Here is a 15,957-nt window from a genome sequence, read left to right on the forward strand (position 1 = left end):
AATAAAGAAACCTCCTCTATAGGAACAGCAAGCATGTGCATTGTACCAACATGTTGCCTCACCCTTCGGAAGAATCCTATACAATTCTGTCTTGTCATTGTGTCGCAATGCAGTCTTAATAATTCAAAGTTGTGCGTAGCAGCTCTGAAAACAACAGCAATGTAGACTCAGACTTCTCTGCCCAAACAGGCCTTTGGTAATAAAGAGATCTACGTGCATTTAACTTTTATTGTGTCCCTTTCACATTATATGTCGCTATGATTTCTTGAGGCCTGACAACCCCCTTCCAGTCTGGTGGAAACATCATTCACCCATGTGCCAATCGCGGAAAGAACGGATCCCCCTTTTCCCCATGCAGCTGATAAAATAGGCTTGGGGCAGGGAGTTACTATCATAGCAACAGTGTCAAGAAATAATAAGCCTAGGAATGGGTAGATCATCTATGAATGAACTAGAAAAAGTACTGAAGAGCAAACACATACAACTGAACACTAAAGTCAGAATCGTTCAGGCCACTGTATTCCCAGTTGCAAGGTAAGGATGCAAGAGCTGGACATTGAAGGAAGAAGACAGAAACAAAATCAATTCATTTGAAATGTGATGCTGGAGAAGAGTACTTAGGATTCCATGGAAAGACAAGAAGACCAGCAAATGGGTTCTTGACCAGATCAGACCAGGGCTCTCCTTGGAAGCAAAGATGATCAAGTTGAGACTATCGTCCTTTAGCCACATCATGAGAAGGCAAGGATCACTAGAAAAAACAATAATGCTAGGAAAGGTAGAAGGTAGGAGAGGAAGACCACAGACAAGATGGATAGAGCTGATCATGGGAGTTGTGGGCAAGGGCTTGCAGGACCTGGGCAAGGCAATGGAAGATGAGGATTCTTGGATATCTCATTCACAGGGAAGCCATGAGTTGAGGTCGATTCGAGGGCAGTTAACAACATCAAAGTGATCATAAATACTGAGCAGTTAAAGATGAGTAAATCTTACTAAGCAGCTTTGAGACTAACTGAAAGAAAGAATGGATGTACTCATGCAAGTTCCCCAGAAAAGTAGTTTGGAGAAGGAGCTATAATTGTGGCCACAGTAGTGCCACAGTCATGAATACGTATCAGCTATGAATACAAAACACATACTCAGATTTAGAAATCAAATAAATGGCTGTGTTAATTGGGAGAGCCAGTATGCAAAGGGATCTTGTAGCATCTTTGAGACTAACTGAAAGAACCTGGTAGCATGAGCTTTTGTAGATTTGAATCTGCTTCCTTAGATGCATGGAGTGGAGAAGTCCAGGAACAGACTTATATAGGACGATTGTGTCTGAGAACAGCAATAGACATTCCAGATTTGTGGAAATGGCAATGAGGTGATACATTTAGTTTTAACTATGGCCATTGGTGGAGAAAGGCAGGAGGAAGGATGTTGGCTAAAGCCAAGGTGTAAATCCTGTTGATGTACGTTGTTTTTATAATTTTGTGAGTCTTTCTGTTCAGTTTTGGATTGGTAAAGTCCCAATAATCCTGAGGGTCCTTGGAGAGATTTCCCTTTCACGGATCAATTTTGTGGAATGAAAGCAGTTGCAAATGCATACCATTGCCTCTGTTGCACAAGATAAAGTTTCATGGCGCAGGAATAACCTCTGTGTGCTTTGAACCGAGCGATTTGTAAACCTAAAAGCTCCTGTTGGCTGTCTGTGTGAGTCTTCCTTGTTGTTTTCTCATTTTTTCCCCGGTGTTCTGAAAACGTTGCTACAGATAAAACAAAAATAGAACAGAACCTGGAGGCTGGAGGCATGCTGTCTCTCCTAATCTTGCTAGAGCTATGCGGCTTTCATGCGCCTAGAAGATGCTGTTCTGCCAGGATCGAGATGTGTTTCAATAGGCAACAAGTATTTCTTTGGGATCACTCTGCACAGCGAAGCTGCCTGGCAGTTAAAATATCTGAAACATACTGGGAACAAACCTATTTACTTGGCTGCTTTTTCCTGTTGGAAGAGATGGGTCTGTGTGGTGTGTTTGCTTTTTGTAAGTCAAGGGCAAACCACCGCTGAGTATTTGTTACTTAAGGAAGCTCTGTGAAATTTATGTTGACAGGTAACTCAAACACATCTACTGGTACTTCTATTGTTTGATTGTTGTTAGGTGCCTTCAAGTCAGTTCTGACTTATGGAGACACAAAGGCAAACCTATCATGGGGCTTTCTTGCCCGAATTTGTCCAGAGTGGGTTTGCCTTTGCGTTCCTCTGAGGCTGAGAGAACATGGCGTTCCCAAAGTCATCCATTGGGTTTCCATGGCTGAGCAGGGATTCAAACCTTGGTCTCCCAGTTTCCCCATCCAACACTCAAACCACTACGTTGTACTTCATACCTGCAAATCATCACCAGGGACTTCATTACAAATACAGTTCCTATTTGGTGGGTTAGGAGGTTATTTATCACCCAGTGAGTGATCTTGCCAGGAAGATGTTGCAAGACGGTTTCCTGTAAATGGCAGGGAGAGCGTTGCATAGAAAACATGAGTGCAGGGCTGGGCTCAGTTGCATAGAAAACGACAATCGTATCTTTAATTGTCGGAGTCATTCCTACTTGACCTTGCTTGTGTCTTTTGGCCCTACTCAGAGTATGGTAGACTACTTAGGATAGTCACCACATATGGGGCTCGGGAAGTCCTCTTCAAAAGCCATTTCTGCTGTCAATGTGACTCAGTGGCCATTCTGCATTTAGCGGAAGAAGAGACCCAGTGTGGCATAGCAGTTTGAGCATTGGACTATGACTCTGGAGACCAGGGTTCAATTCCCAGCATGGCCATGGAACCCACTGGGTGACTCTGGGCAAGAAGTCACACTCTCTCAGGCTCAGGGGAAGGCAATGGCAAACCTCCTCTAAACAAATCTTGCTTAAAAATCCCATATGTTGGTTACCATCAATGGGAAATGACTTTGAAGGAACACAGCAACGAGGTAGAAAACCTGGTTAAATATGAAATGGGGGGTCTAGGATATTATGGTGGAAGGAACCAAGCTTTTTCTCAAAGCCACAGGTGAACTCCTCAGATAGTGGCAATATTAATAAGAGCCATGAAGCATCAAGCAGCAGTTGCTAGAATAGTACATTCTGTCAGTTGCAAAAATGGGAAAATGCCGCAAGGAATTTTGGTAAAGCTGCCTCTTTTCTGTTTTGAAATGTAGCAGCAGCATCCACACCAGAGACTTAACCCAATTTGGCACCACTTTAACTGCCCTGGCTCAAGGCTATGGAATTCTGGGAGTTGGAGTTTGTTGTGGGCCCATGAATGTGGAAAAACTGCAAATAAAAAAACACTGGCCTGATACAGATGGGCAAAAAGTGCCGTCCTGGGGCTGATTTAAGGGCTGGGTATCCATATGCACCCAGCCCTAATAGTGGTGCCCGTGCGCCATCTTGCTGTGATCCTGCCCACACGGGGCACGTGACTGATGCGTGGCCATCCGTGCCCCCAAACGGTGCTCGCCGGAAGCAGTGGCGTCAGGGCGCATGAGTGCCATTATGGCGCTCCTAAAAAAAAGCTGTTCTAGGCTTCGGTGCCATGCAGTGCAGTTGGCATGGCACCGATGAGGGGTGTCTCCCCACTGTCCTTTTTACCTGAGAGAACACCTCTCTAGGAATCTCCAAGTCCTCCAGTCAACATTTGCCAGAAGTTGATCATAGAACCATGCTGGAGGACCTACAAATGCCTAGAGAAGTGTTCTCCCTAGGAACCTTTAGGTTCTCTGGCACAACTCTATGGTCAGCTTCTGGCAGAGTTGCGCTGGAGGACCTAAAGATTCCTAGAGAGAGCATATTAATCAAATCTGCAAATAATCAAAACCTCAGAAGTCAGTGTCGCAAATGTGGAGGGCCGACTGCAAATTCTAGAATGGGTGTTGGCTTTTTATGTTGCAATTATTTTGTTCAGAAAGGATGTCAGTGGTGTGACATACTACCAGGAAATGTGCTTTCCTGCTAGCCAACTTTGGGAACAAGCCATTTTCATTCTCTTGCAGCTTAGTTTTGTCCTAACACGTTGCGGCAATACAGTTGTTGACAGGCGTGCTCTTTCCGTGGCAGGAGTTGTGTAACCAGTGACATTTTGACAACAGAACCCGCTTGGCAACGATGCGTAGATTTTTTGTGTTGTTCCCTTATCTGAAACTCCGTTTGAAAATTGTGTGTTTGCTCCTGCATGCAAAATATTTCCCCCTTAACAGTTGCCCAAAGCAGGGAAACAAAAATATAGAAGTCTGTAAGTTAGTATTTAACATTTGCTGCATGAAGAGTGTGCAACTATTTTTGCAAATACCCAAAAGAGAAGAGTATAAAGTGCAGTATGAAGAAAGAAGAAGAAGGTTTTGCTAATTTATTAGCTTCTGTTTGTCATTCTGTCAAATGTAGGGATTTAAGGGTATGCTTCTGGTCTCCAGAACCATCATGCTAGAATTGATGTCTGTTTTTTCAAACATGTCAGATAAATAGGTTGTGTTTGTGTGTATGAATTTAGAGACTTCTTTTTCTGAAACAGGGAGGAAAACATGGGAAAACTGCCCATTGCATTCTCAAAGACAGTCTAAAAGTGGTGTCAAAATGCTTTAACTCTGCAGTGCGGATGCACTATATGTCAAGTTGCATCTCATCAATGACTCTCTATATAGTCCCCTGATCTGGTAACTAAATACTTTCTATGTTCAGGTACCAATCAGCAATGCCTCCTTCGTTCTGTGCAGTTGTCTACATATTAATTTTGTTATATACTCTCTTTTCTTGGCATCGCACTTTATAAGTTGTTATTCGTTTGGCCTGAAATCAGATCTCCATCTGTTTAGTAACAGCTGAAAAAATTCTGCCTTTCCTCCCAGCAAATCAATATTTTCCAGTTAAACAAAAGTTGCACCAGTCACCTTTGGATGACTGGTGTAAATTCCATTGTGGTTTCCAATCCCGACAGTGGCAAAGAGGAAAAATAACAATGCTCAAGGCAGCTCAGTCCTCAAATATTCAAACCCGAGGGGAAATTCATACAGTTATAGTCAGGAGCTCATAACACGTTTAACGGCTTGGGAAGGGCTCATAATACATGTGGCTCCAGCCAATAATTCCTCCGACAGCAGCTTCCGCGTGACGTGTTTCTATTCATTGAAGTTCCGGCTGCTCATTATCAAGGGCTTTCTATCACTCACCATTCATGCGCTTCCTGGTTATGGCTCATGACTAGAAAATGCTCGGAAGTCAGCAGATGATAACTCAGATTTCCAGCACATCGACCATACTGCATTAAGCCTTTTATAAATGTACTGTAACACATTGCACATTGTGTGGGGTTCATTGGATACTCATTGATTATGCAGCCTGTATACCACTATATATACAGACACACACACGCATACACACACACTATATATATCACACTATATATCTCTATCTATCTATCTATCTATCTATCTATCTATCTATCTATCTATCTATCTATCTATCCACACACACATACACACTTGTGGCTTTGACTTTTGCGGATTTGATTATTCATGGATTTTATTAATATGTTCTTTCTGGGAACATCTAGGTCCTCCAGTGCAACTCTGTGGTCAACTTTAACCAAACGTTGCACTGAAGGACCTAGAGATTCCTAGAGAGAACGCTTCACTAGGCATTGGTAGCTCCTCCACCGCATTTCTGTGGTCAATGTCTGGCAGATGTTGATGATAGAGTTGCACTGGAGGACTTAGAGGTTCCTAGAGAGAACACTCCGCTAGGCATTTGGAGTGTCTCCGGCTCAGTTCTATGGTCAATGACTGGCAGAGTAACTAGAGATTCCTAGAGAGAACCCCAGCGAATGTGGAGGGATGTGTGTGTGTGTATATATATGTATACACACACACACACATGCGTACACACACCAATGTGTTTTAATGGTTTGAGTGTTGGGCTAGGATATTAGGAGACCAGGGTTCAAATCTCCACTTGGCCATGGATCCGCACTGGGTGCGCACTCTTTTCCTACCGCCCGCCTTCCACTTTACCAAGCATTGTTGCCTCTTACATTGCTGTTTCTAACTAGAGTTGAGACTCAAACTCTTAAGCCTGAACTCTCACTAGAGTATTTACTATTTAAATCACACAATTGTGCTATTTAATTCACACTGGCTTAGTACAAAGGAGCAACTTCAAAAGCCTCAATAGGGTTTCTTCCATGCTTTTGATAGCAGAGACTTCCCTTAATGTTATTTAGATTTAAATGGTTGAAGGTACCGAAATATCTTAACATAATTGTGCCTAAAGAGCTGCGCAACTAAATATATGCGCTTCCCCAAATAAGCTAATTAAAATGTTGAATTTAAATTGTTCTAATATCCTATGCATTCCAATCTGCTGCCAACAGGGATGCAAACCATGAATTTAATTCATGTGGGCAATAGTGAATGTCAACCATTTTGTTCCCTTTCTGCAAGAAAGTCTTTGAAAACCGTGCCGTTTTTGAAGACTATTTGCAATTTGAGATTTATTCTGCATTAAAAAAAACCTGAACATGTATTCAAAATATAAAACCTAGAATCATAATGTAATGTGAGGAGGCATTGGGGAATTTTGTGACCGAACACTGACCAAGGCATGGGTCGAAAGATGCCCATTTTTGTTGCAGAATGTAAAATGATCAATGAAGTTACAACCTTGGTAGATAATAGAGACGTCTGTTAGATCAGCAGCATTCTGTGGGCGTGACATTACATGAATTGTATTACATATTATGGCTGCGTATTATAATATTAAACAGTTAGTATGGCTAGGAGAAAATACAGGGATTGAGTGAGAGGTGAGGAATGTTTAGTGGAGAGTGAATTTGCAAATGGACAATGATTAGTGGAAAGAGAAAAACAGGATTTGGAAAGATGTAGTGAGAGTAAGGATAGAGTAAGATGCAGTCAGCCCGCCTTATCCATTGATTTTTTAATCCATGGATTCAAGCATCCATAGCTTGAAAATATTCCCATTAGCAAACCTTGATTTTCCATTTTATATAAGGGACACCATTTTGCTATGCCATTGTATTTAATGGGACGTGGGCATCCATGGATTTTGTTATCCATTCCTCCCTAAACTGCAGACCCCAGGATTTCTCAGGATGAAGCTAATGGTGTGTGTGTGTGTGCACATGTGTATATGCACACATATATGCAACAGCAAGGCCTACATTCAATTACTAGTCCCAGCTAAAGTAGGCTTATTGATTCAGTGGGATTTACATAAGTATTGATTAACCATTCACCATGTTGTTTCAGCAGGGACCAACACTAGCAATTAGATTTAGACTCAAGTGTTTATGTGCTGGATAATCAAGAGGAAATAACATCCTAACTTGTATTTAATACCATTATATTTTATAGCCACATGCTTACTTTGAATACAAAAGTCTGGATAGTCCATGCCATTGTAGGTCTGATTTCTGTATATGGCTATGAAAGATGGAAAATGATGGGGGGGAATTGCTTCAGTATACTCTGAATTGCGAAAACCATGAATATTTAGATGGTGGATATAAAGAGACTTTGGTCTTACCACCATGGAGGTTGCAAAATAGGAAATGCCTGGACACAAAGCTTTCTTGCAGTGGAAGCCTTGTGAAATATTGAATGAGACAACTAGGGTAACTTAAGGTGGCACAAGAGTTGTGTGAATGTGTGTGCATCCGGGGTGGAGGCTCCTAACCTTAATTCACATCTGTTAATATTTTGGCCTCTAGTAGGAACTCTATAGGCATGAAGTTCTTCCCCGGCTGGGGTTCAGGTTGGCCAACGTCAGACGTTTCATCAACAGGTTCAGTCCGTAACAAAAGTCATCTCAGAGGCATCTGCATTTTCTGGAGCTCCCATGCTTTTGCATACCTGTCAGGGTTACTCCTAGTAGTTTAATTAGGTTAAAGGCAGGCAAGTACTAATCCTCCTCCCTAGTCTTGGCTTTGTCACCCTTTCCAGACCGCATGGCCATTTTAGAGCCAAAGTGTGCTGAGTAGTACTTTAAGATGGTAGCAAGGGTGTCACCATGATTTGCTTTGTGTTTGGTCAGTAATGGCAAGTTGTTGTTGTTGTTGTTGTTAACTGCCCTCAAGTTGCTCTTGACTCACAGTGACCCAGTGGATGAGACATCTCCGAAATTCCCAGTCCTCCACTGCTCCACTGAAGCCCTGCAGGCTCAGGCCCATGGCCTCCCTGATCGAGTCTAACCATTTGGCATGTGGTCTTGCATCTCTTTCTATATCCCTTGGCCTCTCCCAACATCATTGTCTTTTCTAATGAGTTGTACCTTCTCATGATACAGGCAAAGTATGTCAGTCTCAATTTTGTCGTCCTTTCTTCCAAGGGTAGTTCAGGCTTGATCTGTTCCAGTACCCATTTGTGTGTCTTCTTGGTATCCTCCCCACTCTCTTCCAGCATCAAGGTTCAAATGAGTTGATTTCAATTTTATCAGCTTTCTTCACTGTCCAGCTCTCACATCCGTACGTGGCGATGGGGAATACAGTGGCTTGAACCGTCCATATTTTAGTGTTCATAATCGAAAATACATTATGTGAAACAGTGGCTAAACCTGAGGCTGGGTTTGGCTTACAACTGTACCCTGAGAAGCTGTGATTGTATAGGTATGATTGTCCCGCGTAGTGAAGATCACAATTACTATATACTGTTGTGTTCATAGTTGTGGTGTGGGCACTTCATTCCCTGGTGGCCAACATGCAGTCTGGTGCCAGGACCATACCCAAACTCCTACCAACTTGGAGGAGCTCAGGGTCAATTTCTCACCATGAGTGGTATAAGTTTAGGATGCTGTGGACCATGCAGAAATACAGTTGGCCCTCCACATTTGCGACTTTGACTTTTGTGGAATTGATTATTTACAGTTTCAATTAATATGTTCTCTCTAAGAATCTCTAGGTCTGCTGGAAGTTGACCATAGAATTATGGTGGAGAACCTAGAAGTTCTTAGAGAAAACACTTCTCTAGGCATTTATAGGTCCTCCAGCATCATTCTATGATCAACTTTTGGCAGATGTTGAACATAGAGTTGCTCTGGAGGACCTGGAGATTCCTAGAGAGGTATTCTCTTAGGTTAAAAAGAACAGTGCTTTTTTATTTGTGGGTTTCTATATTCGAGGGGTTCCTTCACCCCTAACCCCAGAGAATGTGGAGAGACCACTGTACTGTATAGGCAAGGAAAATATTTCAGTCCTCATCACTCCTTGTCCCTATATTGGCGACTATATATATTACTTGCCTAGCTTTCGAAACCTGGTCTCAGAAGTCGTAGCCCAGTGCTCAAACCCACGCTGGCTATCTAATCCAGCCAAGATACTCATTCCTAAATCCTATGAAATTAGTGGGATTTAAAAATGCTAACCCATACCATTTTTTAACTCCTCTCTCCTCTTTTAGGCTACATGGTGTTGCTCCTCCTGTCACATGACAACGTTTTGTGTTCCTCTCCCAAGTGTTCTCAAAAGTGAACAATATACATAGTTTGTACCAACTACTTACAGTTTTTCTTCCCTTTCTTTCTACAGCTACCTTTCGAACTAGAGGTGTACTATATCCAGCACATCATGCTGTATATTGTTCCCATCTATTTGCTGCGGAAAGGAGGTATGTGCTATACGATACTATTTGCATTCGATATTTCAGGTCTTGACCTAAGAAGTGTTAAACGTATGTCTAAAATATAAACCATCAATGCCGAAACATGGTTAGGTGTATATGTATATGCCTTCAAGTTGCCTGTTGATTGGATTTCACAGAGCTCAATTTCAAGTTGCCTGCTTAGCTTCAAGATCAGACTAGATCCAGTGTCTTTGTTTGGGGTATTTAGGCTACCATGGCTTATCCCAACTTTGGTCCGATGGAGCAGAGTGGTTCTTGCAGCGATCAAGAGATTTCATCTTCCTATTGATTTACAGTAGTCTGCTGTCCTCTAGTGGTGGCCTGACACCAATGAATTACCTTTGTAAAACAGAAACACGTCACCATTAGTTGTTGTTGTGTGCCTTCAAATCATTTCCGACTTATGGTGACCCTAAAGCAACCCTATCACAGGGTTTTCTTGGCAAGTTTCTTCAGAGGGGATTTGTCATTGCCGTCCTCTGAGAGAGTGTGACTTGCCCAGTAGGTTTCATGGCTGAGCAGGGATTCAAACTCTGTTCTCCAGACCATAGTCCAGCTCTCAAACCATTAAGCCATGCCGGCTGTAAGCAAAGTTATAGCTGGAAGCTTTGGCTCTCTAGCAATCTCTGAAGCAGCCACACAAAATCCACAACATGCTTCCCATTTCCAGCCCTCCTACATGCTTTGTAGCCGACTAAGGAGTACCAGACGTTGCCGGACTGTGCCTTGAAAGTGTGGAATTGTTCCTGATCAACCTGTTGGAAAGGAGCATTTATATTTACTTAGACTAGAGCATTTATATCCCACCCTTCAGTCCAAAAAGGCTCCCAGGGCATCTAATAAATCATTAATTTGACAATTTCCTGCCCCCAGACTTCAGTTTCCAGAAGCTTCAGCCATCTTGGTCAATGGTCTGGGATTCTGGCATCTGATGTCCAAAACTTCTGGAAAGCCAGAGTTTGGGAATCACTGATTTAGAAGTTTTTTCCAGCACAGTGCTTTCGAAACTCTGGGCTTCCAGATGTCTTGGACTTCAGCTCCCAGAAGTCCCAACTATTGGCCAAAATGGCTGAGGCTTCTGGGAACTGAAGTCCAAAACATCTGGAGGATGTTAGATTGTAAAGATATGACACTCGAGGAAAAGGGAATGGCGGTAGCAAAGACTGTTATGGCTTTTTGCAGGCTGCTTGTCCTTCCCTCGGAGGCCAGAGCAAGGCAGGATGGAGCTGTGCCTGGCTGCTCTTCTCTTCCGGCTGTTGGAAAATGGAGGTTGTGTACGTTGCAACATAGATAACACACTGTAATATTATCAAAACAAAAACAGTACATACATAATTCAACACTGTAGTTCTCTGATTGCCTGGAGTTTGGTTGCCTTCAATTCTGCATTCCCTGCATTTCTGTGCACTTAAAGCCTTTTGGGCAAAGAATAAGAAATCAGGCTCTTTGCAGCTGCTCTTTCTCCAAGAGGCTCCTTGTCTTTGCTTTGAATAATGGAATCATAGAGTTGGAAGAAACCCCAAAGGCTATCCATTCCAACCCCATTCTGTCATTTAGGAAGACACAGTCAAAGCATACCCAAAAAGATGGCCATCCAGCCTCTGTTTAAAAACCTCCAAAGGAGACTCCACTGCTCTCCAAGGCAGCGTCTTCCCCTGTCAAACAACTCTTAGTGTCAGGACGCTCTTCCTAATGTTGAGCTTGAATCTCCTTTCCTATAGTTTGAATTCATTGCTCCAGGTTCCTATTCTCTGGAGCAGCAGAAAACAAGGTACAGTGCGGATTTATTTCGGGACTTTTAGTCTTCCCTCCTTCCCTTTATTCCTTAAGTCTTGTGCACCTTCCCAACTGAGGAACAGTTCTGGAGAATTCAGACTCTCTTAACCACGTGTACATCTGCTTTTGTGATACTTCAGTTGTTGCAAAAGTATTAACCTGCTTTTTGTTTTCATGTTAAAGACTTACATGGCTGGCTGCTTTCCGCTTTGCGATGGACCTGCAGGGGGAACCAAAGCTCTCTTTCCTGGGGATGAGCTTGTGTTTGTCCCTTGGCTGCCTTTCTTGGCAAGAGGAACCAAAAGTCACATCTCATTCAGTCATTCGTTCATTAAACCATTTGCAGGGAGCGGGATTGTAACCTGGGAGTGGAAAGGAAGCAAACTCATAGTTGCATCCTCTTGGCACCATATCAACATTTTTTGTTTTACTAATAAAATGCCCATCTTTTGAGCATCTTAAGATGCGTCTCCAGTTTCTCCTGTGGATTTCATTGGATGCTCTCCATTTTGCGCTTTTGTTTTTACTGAATTCCAGTCTTACAAAAAAGCCAGTGTTAGTGATGGGAAGGTTTGTGTGGATGAAACATATCTAGAAAACAGAATTGATAGCCAAAGGAGGTGGAGAGGGGATGCAGTTTCAGTTCTTTCTGTTCCCCTCCCTGTTTTCATTTCCATCTGTTTCTACCTTTTATTGCTATTTGATCCACAAACATCTACCCACACTGCCTTACGAGAAGAAATAGTTGCAGTCAAGAGATAAGCAATCACAGAATTGAAGAACAAAGGAACAATTTGCTCATGGAAAAACTAACTTTTGATTTTCTCCTCTAGTGAGCTAGGCTGAAACATGGCCTTGTTTGCTAAGGGTTGCGTTTTACCAAGCATGCTCCGTTTTGCAGGGTATTTTGTTGTTTTTAAAAAGGGGATATACCTCTCTTGGAAACTAGCCGCAACTTAAGAGACTGTAGGGCAACTTTCTAGAAGTCTAAATACCCTATGTTCCCCTCTGATCTTGGAAGCTAAGCAGGGCCAGCCCTTGTTAGTACTTGAATGGCAGATTGCCAATAAATACCAGGTGCTGGAGACTATATTTCAGAGGAGGGAACTGATAAAAACACTTCTGAGTATTCCTTGCCTAAGAAATCTAGCATGGTTTAGTGGTTTGAGCATTGGAGCTCTGGAGCTCTGGAGATCAGCCATCGAAACCCACTGGATGACTTTGGGCAAGTCACACACTCGCAGCCTTAGAAAACCCCATGCTTTGGTGTCACTATAAGATGGAAATGGCTTGAAGGTGCACAACAAATAGATTCATGGGGTTGCCATAAGTTGGTAGGTGTAGTGGAGTCTCCTTCCTTGGAAGTCTTTAAACAAAGGCTGGATGGCCATCTGTCAATGGGGATGCTTTGATTTAGATTTCCTGCATGGCAGAATGGGGTTGGACTGGATGGCCCTTGCAGTGTCTTCCAACTCTATGATTCTATTACTTGAAGGCACACACACAGATACACTAGCAGGCTATGCATAGGCTGTCATATGGCTGCTTGGAAGTCTGATTTAATGTACAAAGAAAATGCTTTTTGCAAAGAGCTTGAGAACCAAGCTGAGTTAGATAAAAGTCCAGCCTTTTGTTTCCCTTGGTAGCTGGGAAGATGCTTCTGGGAAGCTGACAAGGAGGACATATTAATGGTTGTCCTTTTCTTTTGCCCATCACTCCACCCAAAATGAATTCAGCAGTGCCTGCCTCTTGGAAAAACAGGCATGAAGAATTGGTTTCGTTTCTATGCAAAGTGGTCCCCCTTGGCCATGATGTGGCCAGGGGGGCTCTGGCCACCTGCATTATAATAGCTTGGGTTTGGTGACAGCAGAAGCCAAATTCTACTCCTCCTTAACCCTGTGAAGTCCTAGGACCACTATTTTACTCCTGTCTCATCCATCCATATTGACCGGTCTCCCTTGTTCTCTGAGCACCCCCAGCATCCTGGATGGTGGCTTCTGTGTGGCACCTGGCGTCATGCCCTTCACGCCTAACTTGTGCTGACCTTCAGCCACCCACTGGCTAAGAAATCTTATAAGCTGCTTTGTGCTGTGAAAGCTGATTCCTTCCCTGGAAATGCACGTAACCAGTTAAGGTTAAGGTGCTCAGTAGCAAACGCCGGCCTTGGCTGAGCGGCGGACGGGTTGATTCTACTGATTCCAGCAATATTTAGTTAGCTTCGTCTAGTAAAAGAAGACGTTTGTTGCAAAAGAGAGGGGCAGGTGCTTCTTGAGTGCAAGATGCTTGCTTTCCACCAGAGCACAAACTGGCACCTGCTGCTGCGGAAATTCATTCAAAACGTCAGAAACAAACTCTTCTAGAACGTGGCCACATGGCCCAAAAAACCCACAAAAAACTATGGATGCCGGCCATGAAAGCCTCCGACTTCACATTTCTGTTCCACTTTCTTCACCTAGAAACGACAAATGTAAGGTGTGGCAACTCAGGCTGTACTTTGCCAGCAGAGTAGCTCAGTTCTCTATGTACTACCAGGAGGTGGTAAGGTAAGGATAGGGAGTCATCTGGGACTCCAGCTCCCATCAGTCCCCATAGCCCCAGTGTTGAGGAATGCTTGGAGTTGCAATTGAAGAACACTTGGAAGGCTGCAGGATAGTCTCCCCTGTGAGAGGAGTAGAAATTGGTTGTTTAACAATAAGAAACAGGTGGAAATCTTACTCCTGGCTTAGGCGCACAACAGTGTCTTACACTTCTTCAGCTACATGACTTTCCAGGTGGTGAAAGAAACAGACTACTCATACTCTTGTTAATTACATGTTCGGACAGACAGGTCCTGCAGCTTTGCAATTCATAAACTCTGTGTATGCGCAAACCCATGCTTTGGGAAGGCCGGTGTTGCATAATAATTATGAACCTGTGTATCAGTTCATGTTATCTTTTCCCTTCTAGGAAGACACATGGGTGGTTGCGCATGACAAGGGCGTCTTCCTTTTTTTGGCATCTAGATACTGGAATTTGGATTACTCACCAGTGAAGAGTGTGTGTGTTTGTGTGGGTTTTTCTGTGGGCTGGTTGTTTGGAGTTACCTATTTCTGTAATTATTATTATATTATTATATATTTTCAATAATCTACAGTCTTACTAAATGCTATTTCCTTTCTTTTTCCCTCCCTCTTTGCCTCTGTTCATCCCGTTTTCAACAGGTGTCTACACTCCTGAACCTTCTTGCAATTTCTGGTGGGCTTTACTATCCACTGGACTGATGTTCATCTATCACTTTACTGTTTTACAAATACTGGGACTGGTGAGTAAGATATTAAAAATAAGTTGTCGGTTGTATCAGCTTGTGAGTAAAAATGGGAGGAGAGTAGTTGAAAGAGGAGAGCCAGGGTGGTGTGGTTTGAGTGTTGGACTAAGACTTTGGAGACCAGGGTTCGAATCCCTGCTCAGCCATGGAAACCCAATGGGGGACCTTGGGAAAGTCACAATCTCTCAGCCTCGGAGGAAGACAAAGGCAAACGTCTGAACAAATCCTGCCGAGAAAACCCCATGATAAGTTCACAATAGGGTCATCCCAAATTGGAAACAACATAAAGGCACACAACCACAGTTTAAACAGAGATACGATATTGGGAGAAATGCACTGTTGCTCTTATTGCACCCACGGACTTCAAGGATGAACTTTGTTGTTTCACTATGGCAGTGTAAAAATAGTGGTGAAAGCCATTGTGCTTTCTCAGAGGTTGCACAAGTGTGTTTGCCTAGTTCAGCCAAGCACACAAACACACACTTTTGTGTTGGTGGATGGAGAGCTAATTGGTCGTTGTGTAATGAGTGAGCTTCAGGCCTTGGTCCCTGTTGCACAACTGTGGAATCCAGCATAGGCCTGCCAGTATATAATTACAGTATATAATTGTTTGGGACTAGTATATAATTACAACACATAAAAATATCTAATCTCTCTTTTTTTGTGTGTGGGGAGGGACCCTGCTTCCTGTTGATCCACTGTTGACCAACCATGCACCCCTTAACAGTCACAGGAATATTAAGGCTGCTTCATGGTTGCTAAGGGAGTTGGGTAGGATCCAGTGTGGCATAGCGGTCTGAGTGTTGGGCTATGACTCTGGGGACCAGGGTTCGATTCCCAGCTCAGCCATGCAACCCATTGGTTGACTTTGAGCAGACTCTCTCAGCTTCAGAGGAAGGCAATGGCAAACCTCCTCTGAACAAACATTCCCAAGAAAAACCCATGATAGGCCTTAAGGTTGCCATAAGTCACAACCCACTCACACACAAGGGAGTTGGGCAAACCAATATACTGATCCCTCCATATTTGCGGATTTGATTATTCACGGATTTGGTTAATATGTCCTCTCTAGGAATATCTAGGTCCTCCAGTGCAACTCTATGGTCAACTGGAACTAAAAGTTGCACTGAAAGACCTAGAGATTCCTAGAGAGGACACTCTACTAGGTCTTTGTAGCTCCTCCGGCGCAGTTCTATGGTCAGTGTCTGTCAGATGTTGA

The 15,957-nt window shown here is 43.2% G+C and overlaps 1 protein-coding gene across 1 annotated transcript in view; it reads left to right on the plus strand.

Annotated features, from left to right (window-relative positions):
* TMEM164 (transmembrane protein 164) overlaps positions 1-15,957 on the plus strand; it is a 47,133-nt gene that overhangs the window by 23,218 nt on the left and 7,958 nt on the right. Inside the window, 2 exon segments of the mRNA XM_042480552.1 lie at positions 9,565-9,643; positions 14,635-14,735. Coding sequence (XP_042336486.1) covers positions 9,565-9,643; positions 14,635-14,735 — 180 coding nt within the window.

Source organism: Sceloporus undulatus, chromosome 7 (assembly GCF_019175285.1).
Source record: "Sceloporus undulatus isolate JIND9_A2432 ecotype Alabama chromosome 7, SceUnd_v1.1, whole genome shotgun sequence".
In the NCBI taxonomy this organism is placed as follows: Eukaryota; Metazoa; Chordata; class Lepidosauria; order Squamata; family Phrynosomatidae; genus Sceloporus; species Sceloporus undulatus.